The sequence below is a fragment of the Pleurodeles waltl genome, chromosome 7, assembly GCF_031143425.1.
Source record: "Pleurodeles waltl isolate 20211129_DDA chromosome 7, aPleWal1.hap1.20221129, whole genome shotgun sequence".
Taxonomy (NCBI): Eukaryota; Metazoa; Chordata; class Amphibia; order Caudata; family Salamandridae; genus Pleurodeles; species Pleurodeles waltl.
The window spans coordinates 1,054,749,317-1,054,770,141 of NC_090446.1; the positions used below are offsets into that span (position 1 = coordinate 1,054,749,317).

At 43.8% G+C, this 20,825-nt stretch overlaps 1 protein-coding gene across 1 annotated transcript in view; it reads left to right on the top strand.

Moving 5' to 3' along the window:
• Positions 1 to 20,825, top strand: part of ERN1 (endoplasmic reticulum to nucleus signaling 1) — a 371,447-nt gene that overhangs the window by 163,355 nt on the left and 187,267 nt on the right. Inside the window, exon 6 of the mRNA XM_069199936.1 lies at positions 18,814 to 18,936. Coding sequence (XP_069056037.1) covers positions 18,814 to 18,936 — 123 coding nt within the window. The remainder of the gene's footprint in view (positions 1 to 18,813; positions 18,937 to 20,825) is intronic.

Consider the following 20,825-nt stretch of genomic DNA (forward strand, 5'->3'; position numbering starts at 1 on the left):
CCTCTTCTTCTGGCACCTTCCCTTTCGCAGCCCTGGATAGGGAATCCAAAAGGCTGGAACAATTTGGTAAGAAGTTGTTTTCTTCCACCAGCCTCGCGCTGCGGTCCATGAACACTGCATGCCTTTTGGGCCGTTATTCCCACTCCCTGTGGGATACGGTTGCGCAAGTTCTGCGGTGTATATCGGAGGAGGCCCATGCTATCATCTCCCAAGGAGTCAAAGATGGGAGAGACACGGCGAAGTTCACAATCCGTTGTGGGCTGGATACGACCAACTCGATGGGCAGATCGGTTGCTTTAACAGTGGCCTTACGGCGCCATGCTTGGTTACGTACTTCTGGTTTCTCGGGGATGTCCAACAGTGACTCATGGACATGCCCTTTGATGGCACCCGTCTCTTCAGAGACAAAGCGGACTCGGCCTTGGAGAGGTTCAAGGAGTCCAGGGCTACGTCTCGGTCCCTTGGCCTTTCTGCCGCCACACGCCCCCCACAGTCCGATTTTCGTCCCTTTCGTGGCCACGGAAGGTGCGCCCTGTCGCGTCCTCAACCCAGCCACCAGGCCATGCACGCTGGACAGCCTGTGCGTGGCCGGGGATGCGGAACCCCACGTGGTCGTGGGACAGGGAACCAGAGGTCTGTCCAGTCCACCCCTGCCCCCGCAACAGCCTCCAAACCTTCCTAGTCCGTCCCCTCACTCCCGCCCAGTAGGTGGCAGAATCTGTCATTACCTGCCCCACTGGGAACATATCACCATGGACGGGTGGGTTTTGCAAATAATTCGGAAGGGCTACTCCCTCCCTTTCGAATCCGCACCACCACACATGCCACCATCCTTCCATCCCCTTTCGTAGGATCATTTGGCATTTCTCCGCCAGGAAGTCGCGGCTCTCTTGGCCGAGGGAGCTATAGAAAGGGTCTCTGTGCCAGAAGTGGGTCGTGGTTGTTATTCCCACTACTTTCTGATACCAAAGAAGGACAAAGTCTTGCTCCCTATCCTAGATCTTCGGAACCTAAACTACTTCCTCAAGAAGGAGAAGTTCAAAATGCTCACCCTGGCTCAGGTTCTGTCTGCCTTAGACCCGGGAGACTGGATGGTAGCGTTGGACTTGCAGGATGCTTATTTCCACATCCCCATCCTGCCTGCCCACAGACGTTACCTACGATTCGTGGTAGGTCACGAGCACTTTCAGTTTACCGTGCTCCCTTTCGGCCTTACCAGTGCCCCACGGGTGTTTACGAAAGTGATGGCGGTGGTTGCAGCTCTTCTGTGCAGGTTAGGGGTCTCAGACTTCCCCTACCTAGGCGATTGGCTGTTGAAGGCGCCTTCGCCCCAGACAGTGGTCTCACACCTCCAGACTATGGCGAACCTCCTGCACCAGCTGGGGTTCACTATCAAGGTGCCAAAGTCATACCTGACTCCCTCACAGACGCTCCCTTTCATCGGGGCAGTTCTGGACACAGTGCGGTTTCGGGCTTATCCTCCCCAAAAGCGAGTCCAAGACATTCAGGCTATGATTCCGATCTTTCAGCCTTGGTCTTGGGTTTCGGTGAGACAGACTCTGAGGCTGCTGGGCCTCTTGGCCTCCTGCATCCTGCTAGTAACCATGCCAGGTGGCATATGCGGGCTCTGCAGTGGGACTTGAAGTTCCAGTGGGTGCAGCATCAGGGGAATCTCTCCAACATGGTCCAGATCTTGGAGGGGACTGCGAAAGACCTGCAGTGGTGGCTTTCGAATCCCAGTTGGGTCAATGGCAGATCCCTCTCCCTTCCCCAACCAGATCTCTCAATAGTGACAGATGCGACGCTTCTGGGTTGGGGCGCCACATGAGAGAGGCGGAGATCAGAGGCCTTTAAATCTCCTCCTGTGAGTAGGTTCTTAAAGGGGCTCACCCACTCATATCCTCCCACTCCCTTCATCATGCCTCAGTGGGATCTTAATCTTGTGCTTACTTTCTTGATGTGTACTTCCTTTGAGCCTATGCATAATTGTCCCTTACAGCTCCTCACATCCAAAACTGTCTTTCTCATTGCCATCACCTCTGCTTGCAGGGTGAGTGAGCTTCAGGCCCTTTCTTCAAAGCCTCCATACTTGTCCGTACACCCTGACAAAGTGGTGTTACGCACAGGGGCTTCATTCCTTCCTAAGGTGGTTACACCGTTTCATGTAGGCCAGTCCATCACTTTGCCTACCTTCTACGCACCCCCACATCCTTCCCATGAGGAGGAGAGGCTCCACCGTCTGGACCCAAAAAGAGCATTGGCGTTCTATCTCAATCGTACTAAAGACTTCCGGGTGGATGATCAACTCTTTGTTGGCTATGTGGGTGCGAAGAAAGGGAAGCCGGTGCAGAAACATACCATCTCTCGATGGGTGCTTCTTTGCATCAAAATGTGCTACGCTTTGGTGAAAAAGCAACCTCCTGACAGCTTGCGGGCTCATTCTACCAGGGCCACTGCTGCATCCACTGCGTTAGCACGCGGAGTTACTGTCCTGGATATCTGTCAGGCAACTACGTGGGCGTCTCTGCACACGTTTGCTAAGCATCACTGCCTGGACAGTCAGGCCCGTCGGGACAGCTACTTTGGTCGTTCGGTCCTGAAGGACTTTCTAGTATGATCTTAGTTTGCAGCCCACCACCGAGGATGGCATTGCTTGGGTATCTATTCTAAGGTAAGGAATCTGCAACTAGAAGTCTCTATCAGATGCACAAGTTACTTACCTTCGGTAACTAAATATCTGGTAGAGACATATTCTAGTTGCAGATTCCTTACCGCCACCCATCCTCCCTGCTTGTGAACTGATTTCTAGGGACAGGGATTCCCCCTTTTCAGGTCCTTAGGTCTGGCACACCAATATCAGTGTTCTTAGCGGCTCTGCGCTCTGGCGTGGAAAGTTGTTAAAAGAAACTGACGTCACTGCGCGAGGGCGGCGTCTATGTACTACTTCCGACGTCATCTCTGCGACTGTGACGCCAAGGACGCCTGCGGAGTCGACCGACGCCACCTACTGACACGCAAAGGTATTGTTTGAAGAAAAAATCTCCGGATACAGTCTGACGCTTGGGGGAAAATTCTAAGGTAAGGAATCTGCAACTAGAATATGTCTACCAGATATTTCGGTACTGAAGGTAAGTAACTTGTACGTCACTGCTTTGGTCATGGGCCGGGAATCAACCTTTCCCGACGCCAGGAGCCACAGACACAGTACAAAGTTCACTAGCCTACGGTGCATCAGATGCAGTCCTATCTTTGTGCAGTTTCAAGGGCAGCTGGGCAATTCTCTTCAGCTGTTTCTTCAAATTCAACAGGATCTGAGGTCCAGGGTGTCAAGGGTACTGTATTTATCCCAGGAAAATGTCCAGAAGGGGCAACGCAGTCACTTGCCAATGGGCTAGATGCTCCTCTCCTCTTTGTTGACAAAGTCCTGGTGATGTATGGAATAGGGAAATCCCAGAGTGCAATATTCTTGTCATTCTCAAGATGTCAGGACGTCTTCTCCACTGTGAGGAGCTTGGTAACTCATCTCAGAGGTGTGGGAACGTGAGTGCTGCATGCTCGCGGGAAAACCGGTTTGGGGATGAATTTTCCCTCTAGCCGTGTCTCCAACTTGTCTACCTGGACAAAAGGTAGCCCCTCATGAGTGGTAACGCCATTTGCCCATCAAAGGTTGCTTCCCCTTTGAAGCTCATCTTTGGGCTAACAGCCTGAGTGGCTTCCTGCAAGGGGACAGTGACACCTCTCCCTGCAGCAGGCTGCTATTCTTTCTAAGCCTGGGAGTTGTTCACACATTTCCCCAGGTGGGCAGAATGCTGTCTGTTGGTCAGAGCCCTTGTGATGCTACTGGACCAGCTGGGGCACAGGATTGTGATTAGGATAATGAGGAATAACAAAATCAGGATTGTGAAAATCAGAAATGTAAATATGAATAACCCCAACATAATGCAATGAAATGGATATACAGTTCCTATCTAAAAGCCTCAACTCGAGCCCCTTAGCGAGAGCATGGCGGTGTAAGCCAAATCTGTCCTTGCAGTGTCCATGAGAATCGCACCCCACCTCTGTTACCTTGGTACAAGGTCAGGCCTTCAGTGTCTAGGTCAGGCACCGCAGGGAGACACAAAAGCTGAGGTCGGACGCAAATCGGCTAGAAGTATGGATGGGAAATCCTGGCTGGAACCCTTCTAACGCACTTTGTCCCACAGGATGTTTTGATAGGAACATATTTATGTTCTTGCACAGAAACCAGGCGTGGGTATGTACCTAAGTGCTGGACTGTTTACATAGTCTTGTGGCAGCAGTACAAAATATTATCATGTGTGCCTCGCATTCTGTTTTTGTGAACCAGAGGAAAAGAGCATGTTGCAAAGTATGTCATCCATACACTTTTAGTTATGCTCTCGCAAAATAACTATTGATTATGAAAATAAAAAGATTCCCATTAAAGAAGCTGCACTAAAATGAATACAGAGCATGTTTTCTGGGTAAAAGAGCACAGGCCGCAAGCCTAAGCTAAGCCATCACTGTGCCAAGGCAGGGAGCCACAAATGGACCTACAACACAATCAGTGCTGCAACCTGGGTGGGCCCACTCTGCCTTACATACCCTGGGTACCATATACTAAGAACTTACATAAATACGTCAGTACTTGCCAATTCGGCATGGCCAAGTTGAAATATACTTTGGAAGGAGTTAGAACAATGGCACTAAGATCTGGTTGGCAGGCCTCATTGCGCTCTCAAAGTCGAGAAACCAGCAGCAGGTGGTCCAAATGGGGACTAAAAGTGGGTGGAAGCATGCAAAAAGCCTGTTTCCTTACAGTACTGTTAAAAAAAAACTGGTCTCTTTGGTGTTGTGCTGTGAGATGACAAGTTATGACAGTGTTCTCATAATATTGGAGCTCTGATAATAGCCGCTCTAATCCTGGGACTTGTAGCATGGTTTGGATGCTAAAAATGCCCTAATTTTGCCACCTTTCTGCAAGTCCGCATACTGGGGCTGGGCGTAGAGAGAAGTGATAGATTGAGGGTTGAAATACCCCTTTGAGGCTGTGCACACCTACAAACTTGCATGTTTAAAGATTTTCACTAACTCTTCTCTCATCTATTCCCACACTGGGAAAGGTTGGAAATGTACTCCTAACAAGTGCAGAAGTAAAACCTTTTCCAGGGTCATGAGAAAGGTTTGTAGGGAAAGTGAGCTTGCAAACAGCAGAATTGCACGTCCACAAACATACACAAGCATATTTGCTCATGCTAAATTGCAGTTCACAAGCTTTTTCTAGGAATATAGTTTCCAAGCCTACTTGCTTAAATTTTTGTGAATTCATGAAAGTTGTGAGTCTGCACTTTTGTGACTGTCTTTAATAATCTGGCCACTAATTATGTCTGACTTTAACCAAGAACTATTGTCTTTCTATTAAATTATATATTTATTTAGTTAAAATTTTTTATTATATTGTAATGATCGCTTACTTTACATTTGGAAAAAAACGTAGACATTCACAGAAAAAAACAAACGTTGGGTAAAAACGTCAGTTAAAACATACCTTTTTAAACAAACAAAAAAAAATGAAATTCGCCAGTTATAGTTATCTCCCCTCACCATTCTGTTTGTCAGCCCTTGGGTATGGGGCCCCTGGATCACCCCCAGAGGCTCTTTGAGGGGTGCCACATGCCCCCTCCCCTAAATATTTAGTTGCACCATTCCCCAGAGCCCTGGGTCACCTATTGGGGTGAATGTATTTTTGGAGTGCAGAAGCATGCATGTTGTTTTAAAGTTTGCTGTGGATCCTCCATGAATTCATGTCAAATAAAAAAAAATTAAAAAAATGTTATTGGTCCCGGGGGAAACTACATCATCCTGATCTAGAGGGGAAGGTACTCCTACCCTGCCCCTTATATCTTTTTTTCACTTTTTTTTAAACTGGACTTGGGACCGAGTCCCTAGTTCTAAGATGGCTGCCGCCACATTGTTGTTGATGTGTCAGACAATCAAATGGTATTTAAAGATATGTCTGCTCCACAAATCCTCCAGGATGTGAAATATACAAGGTTTTGGAGGCTTAATTACTCCAAAACTAATGAACCAATATACACCAAATCACAAAAAGCATGCTTTGTGGGCGAGAGCTTGATTTTGGCAAAATCCGTTCTGCTGTTTCTGCTATAGCTGTGTCTAAATTTCCTATGGATAAATAAATGGGGAAAATGCATTTTGGGACCGCCCTGCCCCCTTTTTCTCAGTCTCCACTTGAGGGATCATCCCAATATTTTCCAGGATGGAGCCCAGGTATTTTATAATTAAAAAAATGTGAAGATTTCATGTTTTCTGCGTGGACCTTTGATGTAGTCAAGGAAACTAGATGAATAACTGCATTAGACCCTTCTATCATAGTTTTTAAACGTCATGCACTGTGTATTGGTACAAAACATTTTTCTAAACCAAGCTTTTTTGGCTTTGCATGTCTTCACAGTGAACTGGGATAGGGATAGGAATTTACCCTGTTAAGACCAGCGTTAAATAATGTTAACAGTAATATGTTTTTGGACTTCTGATTGTCCTTTATCCATAATGAAAGATCTGAATTAGCTGAAAACAAACATGTAGATGGAAGCGGGGTTTGATATGAAAGAGAATGTGTCCTCTCATTTCTAAAGTTTACCAGATACTATGGAATTCAAAAGTGTCTGTCCAGGTAGTACGGTGTCATGCCTTTCACCCAGGAATCAGCCACCAAATGTGATGGGAAGGTTGGGATATCTTAGCTACATTTAAATGCTAACATTGAAATGAACCTCAGTCGTTTAGGGCACATAGTTACTTCAGGTTGAGTACAAAATCAACTGTTGCGTGGTTTGTCTGGACCTCTGTATTAGTGATCGCCAGCTCTGTCTACAACACTAGATATCTGTATGGTCTGATGCCCCAGCCGCTGGCTTTCCGTTAAAATAGTGCAAACCCTTCTACCAAATACCATCCATACAACGAGAACCTAACCAAAACTATGTGAATAGAGGAGTTTTATGGTGTTTCTTTGTCCTGTTCAGTGAACTACCAGGAATCTGGTAATCCTTATTTCAAAGGATAATTAAGAGCATGCCTGTCTCATTGTCTTCAGTTGCATCACCCGGAGAGACCAATTTTATTGGCTCGTATCTGAAAAAGCTTTTGTGATCAAGCTTTTTCAGAATCATTGGCTCCCAAAGGCCTGGGAGCAGCAGTAGCGTTCAATCCTTAATCAGATCCATCTCAGAACTGGTCACCCCATGAATCCTTGTGACGCATGAAAATTAAAGGCATTGTTGTACTGGTTTATTTATTTATTTGTGATTTCTAATTCACTGCATTCTACAAACAGGTTGCTTTGTGCACCAAATGGTTGACAGAAAATGAGGCAGGTGGGAAAGGAGAAAGACAGCAAGATTGGAAAAAGGAAGTTGTCAAAACCACTGCTGGTGCTACTGTACAGTACTCTTATACCATTTGTTGGTCAAAACCTTTGCTTTTCTTCAGCACTGCTATGTTTTAATAAGAAAGTTGAAGACCTTGATTTAAACCTTGACTTTAAATGGGACAGTAGGAGCACTTCTATGAGGAGGCAGGCACAAATTGTTGCTTGTGTACCTCATTTTTAGGTCTCGCCTGAGACAGTACATTTGACAGTCTTTTGTTTCTTTAAAAAAACATCTAAAAGGGGCTTTTAGCCCATCCATTATTTACCGTTGGTTTGCTTCATGTCACTCTTATTTTCTTTCATTTCATTGGTGAGCGAATTTCAGTGTTTATTGGCTTCACATTGTCTCTGTTTTATTTTCTTCCCTGGAGCATGGACCAAGTACTGATTGAGTTCTTGATTAGTGCTCTTACATGCTGCTTGCGCTTGGATTGTGGTACTTTTAAAAATATATATACATATTTTGCTTGTTTGACAACTTGAAACCATCAGAGTGGAAGCTTCACGTCCCGGTTTTTCCCACATCTGAACGCAAACTACTAGCAGTAATAAACTTTGTTGCATGTGACCAATTTCCAAAACATATGACCCCCTGTCGCTTTAATGGATGATGAAACTGTAAACATACTCCCTTTGTTTAAGACTTTTGCCATACTATATGTGTTTTTTTTTTTTATTAACGGTTGCTGCTGTATCACACTTACTTATTTTTTGGTTATTTCTTTTATAGTTTAGAAGATGTTTTTTATTCATCACTAAACAGTGTTTTAAAAAGTTTTCAATCACCCTTACCTTCCTTTACCTACCCACTCCTAAACCCTAAAATCACCCCCCCCTTACCTACCCATGAACCCTAAAATCACCCTTACCTTCTGTTATCTCTACCCACACCAAGCCCTAAAATCACCCTTCCCTCCCTTTACCTCTACCCCCCCCCCGCCTTTACAGAAGGAACCTCATTATACTGTAGTACTACCTTAGTCCATTTTCTTCTTCTTCCCTCTACTGTGACTCTAAACTCATCACAGGACCAGGCACAAGTTTGAGGGAATTGTTTTCCAGTATTACTGCTGTGTTGACAGTCGGCCACCATCCAGATTAGGAAGGCAGTTCTGAATCCACAAACCTGCCGCTGTTAGTCTACTGCATGGTGAAAAAGAGACAAAGTGAGGTCTATGTTGATGTTTATTGCAGTCCAACCCCGGGCCATATGTGCGTTTCCTTAAGCAGAAAAGTTCCACTGTCAATGATCATTGAAATGTTCCAGGTTACTGACCTCTCAACTCCTTTGGCTGCTCGTTTCACCATTGACTTCCAGTCAGTTCCACCATACTGCACCAAAGGTTCTCCTCTGTAATAGAGAAACTAAACTAACAGCAGTAAAGGAACAAGGCACTGTGGAGGACTGGACGCACTTTTGTGATGCTTGTAATTGAATTTGTTTATTGTGGATCAGGCCTGCTTTTGAGTGGTGCACTGATGTGGAGGTGATCACATTTGAAACACTTTGTGGTATCATTGGACATGCAAAGAGGATCAGGAAGACTGGAGGTTGGGAAGTGTGTTTGGGCATGCAGTGGGAGCTGGACGCACAGGGATGTGATCTTCCCACTAAGATTGGACAGTTGATGGAGATTGGTGATCCAGTATGTGTCAATTAATGATGTGCAAGACTGGATTTGGGATTATGAGACGGGGAGAGTTGTTAATGTAGTTGAGCTGCCATTGTTCAGAAATGTAGTGTTTTTAAATGACGCAACTATTTGTATGGATAACAGCATGCAGTCACTCTCCTGCAACCAACATGCCTTTGTCTCTCATGACCAAATTGCACATAATTGATCAAATCCAGCATCTCGCCGGTTTCTGTACTACTCTGCTGGTGGTGTGCACCATTGTTTTTTTTATTTTTTATTTTATTATATCCCTGTCCTAAAACTGCAAAGTTAGTAACTTCCTTCAAGAAGTTAGTTGAGTCTTGAGAACACTTCCAGCCACTTCCGGAGTGGAGAGTGCAGTATAGGCCAATCAATAGAAAGTAATTGGTTGTAACTAACCAATATTTCCTCATTTTGTCACTGCACACCGTATTCATGTGAACAGGAGTAAGACCTAGGTGTGTTTGGGAGAGTGCATGCCTGGTGGAAGGAGATACCTCCATGAAGCAGCTGCTGTGGTGGGTGTTGGCGTGGATGCTAATGTACGGGGCTCTTCAACATGCCTCTGAGAGGAGTGGTCGGATGCCAGTCTCAGCTCTGACAGCCTCACCCAGGGGATCGCCCTTAGGGAGAAGTGGTTTTATGTCAGTCTCAGCTCTGAAAGCCTCACCCAGGGGATCACCCTTAGGGAGAGGTGGTCTTATGTCAGTCTCAGCTCTAGCAGCCTCACCCAGGGGATCACCCGTAGGGGAGAGGTGGTCGGATGCCAGTCTCAGCTGTTTACAGCCTCGCCCAGGGGATCACCCGTAGGGGAGAGGTGGGCTCAAAAGACGTTCAGCCCTTTCATTATCCTGCCGGGATTGTGCAAAATACCTAATCCTTGCGGCTGAAAAACAGGTTAGGCAACACTGGCGCCGAAGAACTTAAAGGGGACGGTTGCAAAGGCGTTGGAGGCACGTTTCATTTAATTGTCATTTCAGAAGCTTAAAATGTATAAGTGTTGTTCTGGTTTCCCCAGTTCACGTTTCAGGCGTGACTTCAGGCTGTGCCCTGTCTGTGTGCATTACCTTCAATAGTTTTAAATTGGCACAAATAGCCGTGGAACGCATCTTTTTTAGGACAGGTGTTCAGGCAAACAGTGCCTGTAACTAAATACGAAATAGCAAAATATTGCTGTAACACCACTATTCCAGGCGAGAATTAGGTGAAAGTAGGTAACTCCATTCTCTAATTAAGAATCTGCTGCAGCTCAGTAGATTTATTGTGTATGTATGACTTTTACCATAAAAGTATTTCCTTATTTTACCCCCACGCCTTTCCGGGCCTTGTAGTCCAATGAGCTTGAACCTTTTAATGCCACAGCTATTTTACGTAAAATAATGTCACCTCTGTCCCAAAATACGAAGCATTTATTATCGCATCTATTATGAATATTAAATACAAGCGGGAGAATTTCAGCGCGTCTTGGGGGCGCACTTCAACAAACATAAGAAAAGCTCCTATGCGGCGGTTCTTTATAATTTCCACAATATGTACATATTAAGCGTTAAAACTAAGTAAGTAAGCCAAACATTTTATGTTGAATTGCTGGGTAGAGGATACATTTTACATGAGTTTTGCGAAAGCACTGTTTGTTTTTTCCTCTAATGATCTATCCCACGTGTGAAATTAAAATGTATTTTAAACTACTAAGCCTAAAAATAAGGTATGTATTTCGGACAAGAGCTCTAAAGGCACGCGCAGCAGCCCATTTAATTATTTATTGACATTGAAACCATCAATAATGTGTATCACACTAGAAAGGTGTGTATTTGTCTGTTGCCCTTCTCTGATATTACTCTCCAGAGTATTAACTGTAGGCCTCCCAACAACAATATCAGGTGAGAGGAAGGGGTGCATGGGGGGCGGGGGGGGGGGGGAGGGCAGAGATTCACGAGGCTACCCATAAAAAAACGCACTAAAAACCACAACTGTGGTAGCAACTGCCACCATCATCCCGCGGTCTCAGTTACGGCCCATCCGAGTGAGGGGGGAGCATGAACGGCACAGGATATGTGCTTACCCCACAGCGCCCTCAACCATTGGTCTCAGGCTTGATCGTGGCATTGTCCAACGTTAATCAGGAGGAGATGGGCGCCCTGTCCTCACAGCTGACCTTCTCACAGAGGCATAAAGATGTCTTCACCTTCAGGGCCAGAAGCAACTCTTTCAACCGATGCGGCTGTGGTCACCGCCGCATAGTTAAACAGCCGTAATCACTTCCGCATAATTAAACAGCTGTATTCTGGAAGCATTAAGATCTGCTCGCCCCACAGTTGGATCCTCTCTCGCTGCCGAACCGCCTGGAGAATCACCCGTCGTTCCTTAGGGTTCTTCATTTTGGCTAACGTGCTACCTCTGGCCTCTGTATTGCTGCCGCCTGTCTTCACTGGGAGCCTCTAGCCGTTCGTACCTTTACACAGGCATCAGACATCAGTAACTCAGCAGAAGAGCCTTGATTTTTAAATGTCACTAAATGCATTAAATTACAATTTTAAGCAACAATTCTTTTCATCAACATCACTTCCAAGAGGGTGGCTCCTTCGTTGACGTTCGTTTCAGTCTGTTGAAATTAAAACGATTTAAAGCGAGCCCCGCAGTCTTCACAAGTAGAATGAATCACTACAGACAGATACGTCTGAACAAAAACACTGGGACATAGGGTCGTCAGAAGTCTTTGTCGTGTCTGGCCAGTAACCTCCGGAAGAACACAGATCGGTGCTTCACTTGTTTATACCGCGATAATCACATCATTCCAAGCATAAAATGGCCTCCAGGGAATAAGAAACAAACTGCAGCCCTGGCATCTGCTGCTGTCTACAGGTATGGCAGTGTTAACTGCCCAGAATCAAACTGAGCATGCTTGTTTTTTATATATGGCATAAAGTACACCCTGCCATACATTATAAGCATATTGTAAGCCCCTGAGGTACAGAGGAACAAAGCTGAATGTCAGATCTCTTTATAAGGTCATGGAACTCCGAGGTGACTTGCGATAGCTCTTTTTCTGAACGGCAAATGGTACTTTATTCCTTATAATACACGATCAGCCTTGTTAAAGGCAACTAGATGCGTCGCATGTCGTCTGTTATAGGGAATTTAGTGATGGTCTTGTACACGAATTCCCGGCCTATATATGTAGTAGTATCTTGTTTTATATAGCGCTTCTTACCGCACTTCTGCTAATTCAGAGCGCTGTAAATAACAGGTGGTACATTTACCCCCCTGCTTTATTCTGTTTTCCGTGAGGATAGAAGGCCGAGTGAGCCTTGGCAGAGTTCAAACTGTAGACCTGCCATGTACCGCTATGTTGCAGGGGTGAATATTCAGCTCATTTGAGCTATTTCACTGGCCAACTTGGGATAAACAACCACTGCTGTGTATTCTAAAGGTTTTGGGAGTCACTGATACGTTCTGGGACCGAAAAGAGACACAATGCCACGGAAAAGTGCCTTAATTGGTCACAGAACTTGAAGTGACTTGCAATATCTTTAATAACGTAAAGTAAGGGGCTGTCTTATCCTGTTTGATATGTGGGCCCTGCTTGCTGCCGAGTTGGCTGTACCTTCAGCCAGTGCTGGCTTTGCAGCCAACAGAACTTTCCATGCTGGTATGTCGTGCCCATACTTTTCATTTTGGAAGAAAAACTACGTGTCCCAGAATGCGGCAGGTGCAGTCTAAATGGACAGGACTGGCTGAAGTTGTGACATATAGCCAGTACCACTTGACCTCTAGCGTCTCTGACACCTGTTTCTTCTGCTCTTTTAATTATACTTGATCACAAAAGCTGTGGCTCTGCCAATAAAGCACAATTTACATAGCTCCCATAAAAGAGGGTTTTGTTCCTAGGAATGGGTCGGTTCTGACCTGCTTCTTTCTGGAGCCTGCCTAATACCGTCCCAGCCATTTTCGCCAAACTGTTGATGAGGCTTGTGTCATATTAGCAGCTCCATCCGCTGCCACAAATAATGCTCGTGCAGTCCCAAGATCTTGTGCAAAACCTAGCAATGCTTTGATCTCTTTGAAGACAATCTTGTTTTTTTATCTTCTCCCCTCTCCTTCTCTTCCCTCCCTTATCATACCTCTCTTTTTTTATCACTACATTTCCTTTCTCCACCGCTCTCACCCTATGATCTTCTGCCTTTTTCTGAAATATTATCTTCCATTTCTCATTTTGTAGGTTTCACCTGCACAGCACATGTGCTCTCAGCAAAATTTATTGTTAATTAAAAAAAAATATTTTTTTAAAAAGCTGAAAAACTGGCTAATTACTTCCCAGTGCTTGGCTTACACGTCACTCTTGTTTCCTTGCTTTTTATTGGTCACACCTCCTGCTTCCTCTTGGCTGCTCGCTGCCTTCTGCTTTCTTCTCAGGGCTTCTATCCCAGCCATAGAGAGTGAACTTATCACAGCTTCCCGTTTGCTGTCAGTGTACTGCCATTAGCCGCGTGCTGTTCCAGGTGCTTTTTTTTTCTTATACTTTTTGCCTTGCACTCTATGGTCTCCCTCACATCCTCTTGCTGTTTGTTGTTGCTTCTCCCTCCTCCGCAGCTCCCTCATGATGTTCCCATCCACACCCTCCTCCCATTGTCCGTTTTTGTCCCTCCCTCCTCACCTCTCCCATGCACCTAGATATTCTTGCTGTCCACCCCCCGGCCTTTTATCTGTTGTTTCTGTTCTCTACCTCCTCCCACCACCCCTTCGCTTTATTGCAAGCAGGGCAGCTCTGTAATATGGCTTAAAGGAAAAAAAAAACTACAACGCTGGCCATGCTATAGAGCTTTTTTTCTTTATTTTAAGCCATGTTACACAGCAGCTCACATTGACAAAACTAATAGATCTTGCATAGGCAAAATCTATTCGCTTTGCCAATTCTTGTTTAATTTATCATTGTATTGTCTTGCTTTATCCCCTTTTTAGCTCGAGGACGCAAATGCTTTGACCTGTTGTAAGTATTGTGGGCTTTTAACCACGCCCACCTCACGCCCATCACTTTCACTCGTTCATGGGCTTGCCTTTCAAAAATCCCTTGATGTCATTGGTAATTGCCTAACGTTTGTCCCTCCTTGGGCGATTTTCTTTGTGCCTTGCAGACTGACCCTGTTAGATGGATAATTGTACGACTGCCGATACACTTCAGCGTGGGTGAACTAATTTTTCTTTTGTCTCTCCCTTTGGTGCTCCATGGCAGCCATGGCCCTCACAACGCCAATAGCGCAAACTCCATTGGCGGTACTTGAGCGCTGAAAACATTGTTCTCACTGTTACCTAATCATTAATTTCTTTTTGACTCTCCCTTTCACGCTCCATAGCTTTCCCAAAATCACTTAAAATTGATACATGTTTTGTTAAAAACACAGAAATCCACTTCAGGGTTCTCCCAGCACAGCAGGAGAGACAATATTACAATATTCACTGCACTCGGGGAAAAGTCGCCCCATAATGCTTACCAAGCATTCTTTTTCAAATTTTTTTGCCCTTAACTCAGCCTGTGGTGGTCCTTGGACAATGGGACCACCACTGAAACGTTTAGCGTGACATACTCTTTCTGTGTAGGTCATATCTGGGTCCCCATACTAGGTTTGTGGGGACCCCAAAATGATAATTTCTCCCACCATTAAGTCACTTTCTAGGCTATCTTATGGCTGGGACTTTTGTTTTACAGATTGGAGTAGGTTGTGTTCTAAGGCCTTAGTATTGCAGTAAGCCTGCTAGGCCTGAAAATGTGTAAGGCACTACGCCCTCTAAGGGCTAAATATATGGTTGTACTACATTACTTTGTGCCATTCTATTTTCATGTGGTTATGCCCTCTAGGGGGTAATTATGTGGTTGCATGACCATGTTTCTTACAAATGATTTTTTTTATTGTTGTCCCCTCTAGGGGCTGTTCTGAGCATTACAGTCAACATATTACAATATTTGTTGCACTCAGTCATCCCATTATGCTTTGCTGGGCATTCTTTTTAAAAACATGTTTGCTCATAACTCAGCTGTGGTGGTCCTAGGACAATGGTACCCACCTTCAGAACGTTCACCACAACCTGCTCTTTCTGTCTAGATCATCCCTGAGTCCCAACACTACGTTAGTGGGGACCACAAAATAATAACCCCCTCCCTCCCTCCATTCAGTGTCTTTTCAACCTCTCATGGCTGGAACTATTGTTCTACACCTGAGAGTAGTTTCTGTTTTAATGGTCTTCTTTGTAATATCGTTGCAGTAGAAATGCTAGTCCTGAAAATGTGTAATGTACTATGCCCTCCAGGGGCTAAGGGTTAACTGCAATAATTTCAGTCATTTTTTTTAATGTGGTTATGCCCTTTAGAGGCTAACTATATGGTAACATGACCATGTTTCTTACAAATGCTTTTTTCATTGTGGCGTCCTCTAGGGGCTTTTCTGAGCATTACAGTCTAATGCCAAACTATTATTTCTGATAAAGGTTTTTATTGAGTTTATATAATTGTATATGTTTTATTAATCTCTCCTTATTTCAGTTATGACCATGATTCAGGCCAACTTAACATCCTTATTACGCTGTGACTGTTTGAACACTCTTGATATGTCTGGGTGACCCTTCTAGTTTAGTTCTCTCATTACTCCTCTGTGGCTGTCTTGTTTTGGGAATTGTTAGCCAGCCAGCAACTCTGATGGTGGGGTGGTGAAAGTGGTGTTCTATTGGAATTAGCATGGCAGATTTCAATTATGTTGCTAAATGGCAACATTTTAATTTTTGGCTGCAGATAGCGGAAGAAGGTAAATGGAATTGCCTTAGCTATATACAGAGTCACTGGAATTACTTGGCAGGAAAAGACCAAATTACGAGGCAGGATTGACCACTTTATGTGGTAAGCAAAGTCCAGTTGGGAATTTACAACGCCAGTAGCTCTAACTCAAGCAAATGCGAGACCCATTGAATTGCAAATGCTTGTTTCTTCTCTAGTTCTAAGTTCTATCCTTTTGTCTTCTGCTCCTTCGCTTTATCCTGTTTTACTCCTCACTAATCACCTCATTATTTCTGCAAGAATTCCATCTGGCCCTCTCCCTCCAGATTTTCTTTCCGAAGCAATTTGTGTTTTTGGTGTAGTGCACACTGGTAAGCAAAGACCGACACAAGGACATTAAATGATTTTACGAGTAGCACATGCCATCACAAGATGTGATTCATACCCAGATCTTTCAGTTCTGAAGTGTGCAACATGGCCCTTGTCACATCTCTTCCCCAAATGTTAATGTCCCTCTGAGAGTGACTAATACTAACCCATAGCCCTCACTTTCAATGCACCAGTTGTGAAACCTTTATAAATTCACAGTAAGTTACTCACAAAGGCTGAATTTGCTATCTCTTGTAAGGGCCAGGCGTTTCTTAGTTGATAATTAGGTTCTGTAAAATATTACAATTCCACAAAGACCGATTCATATCATTTCCCCACCGAAGACGTTTCCACAGTTAGAGCAAATAAATGTTTTTTACATGTAATGTTTGCTACCACATTGTGCTGTTTTAGAGAATTATGGGATATTTCAGTAGCAAATGTTGACCTAACAGGAACATTTTAAATATTTTTACCTAAGTGCAATGTTGACCTAAAAGGATCATTTTTATTATATTTACAGAAGTGCTTCCTTGATGGTTGAACAGTGAATGAGTTTCATATTTACCTCTGGGTTTTGAGGGGCTTTATTAATAACTAACCTAAGTACTTTTTTGCCTCGTGGGTTTTAGCTTTTATCTACACTAGCGTTCTTGGCAGACACCTTCTTGACAACCAAAATACCTCACTTTATTTAAAAGAGACTCCCTGAAAAGGAGCTCACTAAGTCAGTTGCATTATGAAGTATTCAGATTAAATGCAAGTGATCTATTGCTTTATCGTAATGGACATACAATGCTCGGAATGCTCGCTTCACTGTCGACTACAGGGCTTCTCTTCTCTGAATAACCACCCAGACCTGACTTCAGCGGCCAGGCCAGGCCACAATAAACCAAAGGAAAGTCCACTGTCTTTTCTAATCTGTGCCTGGTCCAGGAGCCGCAGACATGAAATATTGCTGTCGACGTCCCACACCACCACAGAAGTTGGCACCCATGTGCGCAACTCCCTTAACGCTGCCTATAGTTTTAGACAGACTGCTGCCAGCATAAGGGTTTGGGGTTCCATGCAGAGGTTCCCTTCATGTACCACTGAAGCATGGAGGCATCACTAGTCGCCTGCAGTAACGTATTAGGGTGACTTGGTATGTCATTTTGTTGTTACAGGCACATTCTGATGTCAGAAGGTACCTGTAATACGAAAATAAAGAATAGGCGTTTGTAAGCGTATTAAGCTCTCCCACCATATTATCATTCTAAAAACATATTTTGCAGCAGAGCCCTATGTCCTGAAAGTGTGGTACCAATGTAGAACCTTGCTGTCCCCCCTCCTCTGCTGGGTGTGCTACAGATGAAATCAACTCTGAGCCTTTTCACATTAGAAACCATGTTCTGGAGACTTCCGAACATCCAGATGCCAGAAAGCTAGCATTTGAATTTTTAGTTTTGAATTACAGGCGTTTTTCATAACATCAGATTATGATGGAAAGCGAGTCCCTGAGCATTGACGTTGAGTGTCAGGTCGGACGGTGTGGAAGCAGTTTGCGGGGTTTAATTCTCTTTATTGGATAACTGGAGTGAGGGGCATAGCCATAGAGACCATGATGCAGATTCTATCAGCACTAAAGTGTAATTCCTATTATGTGAGAGATTGGTTTTCAAGGTGCATTTGTTGTTCAGTGGTACAGTTGTATTTTGTATTCCTTTCAGGATGGTGATTAGATTTTGGGTGAAGTTAGTGAGTCTATTATTTTGTTGGTAATAGCTACAAATGGTTGCTACTATGTTACAACAGTTTCTAGGATGAATGTTGATTTTCCTGAATGATTGATACTGCTAAAGGTATAATTCTATCGGTAGTGTGGAAATAAACTGAATGCTTCGATGTGAACTTCTCCCTTCCTACATACAAGAACATTGCTAAATGACACCAAACGCCCCTCTCCCCAACACACCCACACTCTTACACACACTCTTACACACACTCTTACACACACACACACTCTTACACACACACACACTCTTACACACACACACACTCTTACACACACACACACACACACACACACACACACACACACTTCTAATAATCACACTGTGGATACTTTTACACTTGGAAAGTCCTGCCAGACTGGAATAGTATGTTTGACAATCATGTATTTGCTTGCGTTTTTTGAAACGGTAACAGAACACTGCAATGTTTAAACAAGTCTACACATATTTAAACATTGCCAACTTAATATGATAATTGCGAAAATTCAGAGGGTGGCACTGATGATTTTTTTTCCACTGAGGGGTGGCGGGCATCACAAAGTTTGAAAACCACAGCATTATGTCGTTTGTTTGACATGCTGAGTGAACCGGAGTTGCAGCTTGCCATCTTTGTTTCACCTCGACATACTGCTTGTACTGAGAATTTTGTTGAGTCATCCTAACTGAACCAATGCTATCATTACTTAGTGGTTTCCTGCAGCTGATGGTTTCACCAAGATATGTTTTGAATAGATAAGAATGTTTGGGCCTGTGTGTGTTCAAATACAATAAAATGTACATTCTCATCTCTTCCCAAAGGTAAAAAGCAGGATATATGGTATGTGATCGATACTATGACTGGGGTAAAACAGCAGACCTTGACACCGTCATCGGCAGAGAGCCTGTGTCCATCAACATCTCTCTTGTATCTTGGCCGAACAGGTAAAGGCACCATGACCCTGGGGCTTCTTTTTTTATTTAGTTTTACATCGCTCAGCGCTACTGGCCTTTTCTGTAAAAGTGCTATATAAATGCACATAGATGGCTGTATAATAGTTCAGAGTGGAGAAAAGTATTAATTTGTTATAATTGCAGTGGTTTTATCTTGAAACCTTTGCCTATGGAAATGGACATGTGAACCCATGCTTTAGGTGTCTCGATTAGTAGTTTAGAATCCCTTTTTCTGGTTATTTTTTTGCCAAATACTCAAATAGCTTGTTGCGCCTGCTAGCCATCGTCTCCATAAATTTGCAAGGTAGAAAGCTAACACTCTCTTTGTAGAGTTGTTTGCAGAGTACCCATCATGCAATGCTTTGCCACTGCTTGCACTCGTATAGTAACTGTTTTATATAGTGCAACCCCGCTCCTCTGATAAATTAGTAATTGGTGCTGCTGTGTCTGAATTGGCAAAACTGTGGCCAGGGCATAACTTGACTGATCAATACACTGCTGTATTTTCTTTTAAATTAATACATATTTGAGCCAAAGCTGTACATGTCAAGGCCCTTTTATTACGTTTTAAGACATCTTAATTTATGAGAAACCAAAGAGTGAAAGCCAGGTATTGTACGGGGTTTAGCATACTAAGTTTATGGAATTTGACTGGCAAGCTATGTGAAGGTACAGTGATGCAAGTTATGGCAGAGTTCCCAGAACACCCACAGAGGCGACCAGAATTCAGTGAGGGTAAACCTGGCTTGTTTTTGGTAGGTTGATCTGACTAGTAGGACGAATTTCAAAGAAAATGCATGAAATGTGTTGTTAGAAGCCAACCAAGAAGCAAAACAGTTAAAGAAATAGAGAAATGAAAGACCTATATCAACGTAAGCCAGATAAGAAAACAAATTAATAAGTAGGCACAAAATTAGAAAATCATGCAAGTGAAAGTAACAAAGACCTATTGAAGACAAGTTCAAAATGCCAATTGTGTTGAAAATTAATGGAAAATAGAAAAATAGCAACAAGTGTGCAATTGTCTTTGAGGCCCTGCCAGGACCTAGACATCCCAAGTGACTGACCCTCAACTGCACATTTTTGACTTAAAGTTAGTTGGTCAGAAATATTTATTGAGCATGAAATAACCCACTTGGTGGCTGTAATAAAGCAGAGTCCCACTATGGTGGGATACAAGTGCCCTTGATAAATCTCAAATGTTTATTTGTAAAAGTACTGACTTCAATAACAATACCTAATTAACATAGGTGCTGAACGCTTGTTGTCAGATACAAAGTAGCAAACAAAGGATTAGGATTTTCAGTCAGAATTGCAGTTTTTAAATATTTTTTTTGATGACCGGTCTTCCTGGACAAGTCACTATGCCTTTAGCTTAGTTTGGCTACTAGACTTAAAGGCCCACCCCCAACTTGTGGTGGTTTGAGATTTCTGGTACTGGGTCACGCTCTTTTGGCACATGACATTCCTAACCATCAGCAACTACAGTCTCTCAACAAGCAACATAACCAGCAGGCAAGGATCCCAGTTGTTGTGTTGATCCGTTTAGGTAACAGGTTCTTCCATTGCTTGAAAGCAGATCGTTTAGACCAAGGCTAAGGCCATAGTTAGTATACCTTCCAATCCATACCCGATAGGCAGTTGCTGTCACTATTCCTTCATCCTTAGTCTGTTCTTGTTCCAGTGTTTGAGGGATGAAACATTAGCTGTTAATGTAATATCTAGTTTAGCATTGATGGGTGTTCCTAGTTAAATGTCTACAATACTGCCAAACTTTCTACATCAGCTTTTACACCAAATGACATAATTCCTGAGAGTGACTTAACTGCAATGAACCACACCTTGAGTTCATTGCAGGTAAGTATCCAGCATGGAGGGTT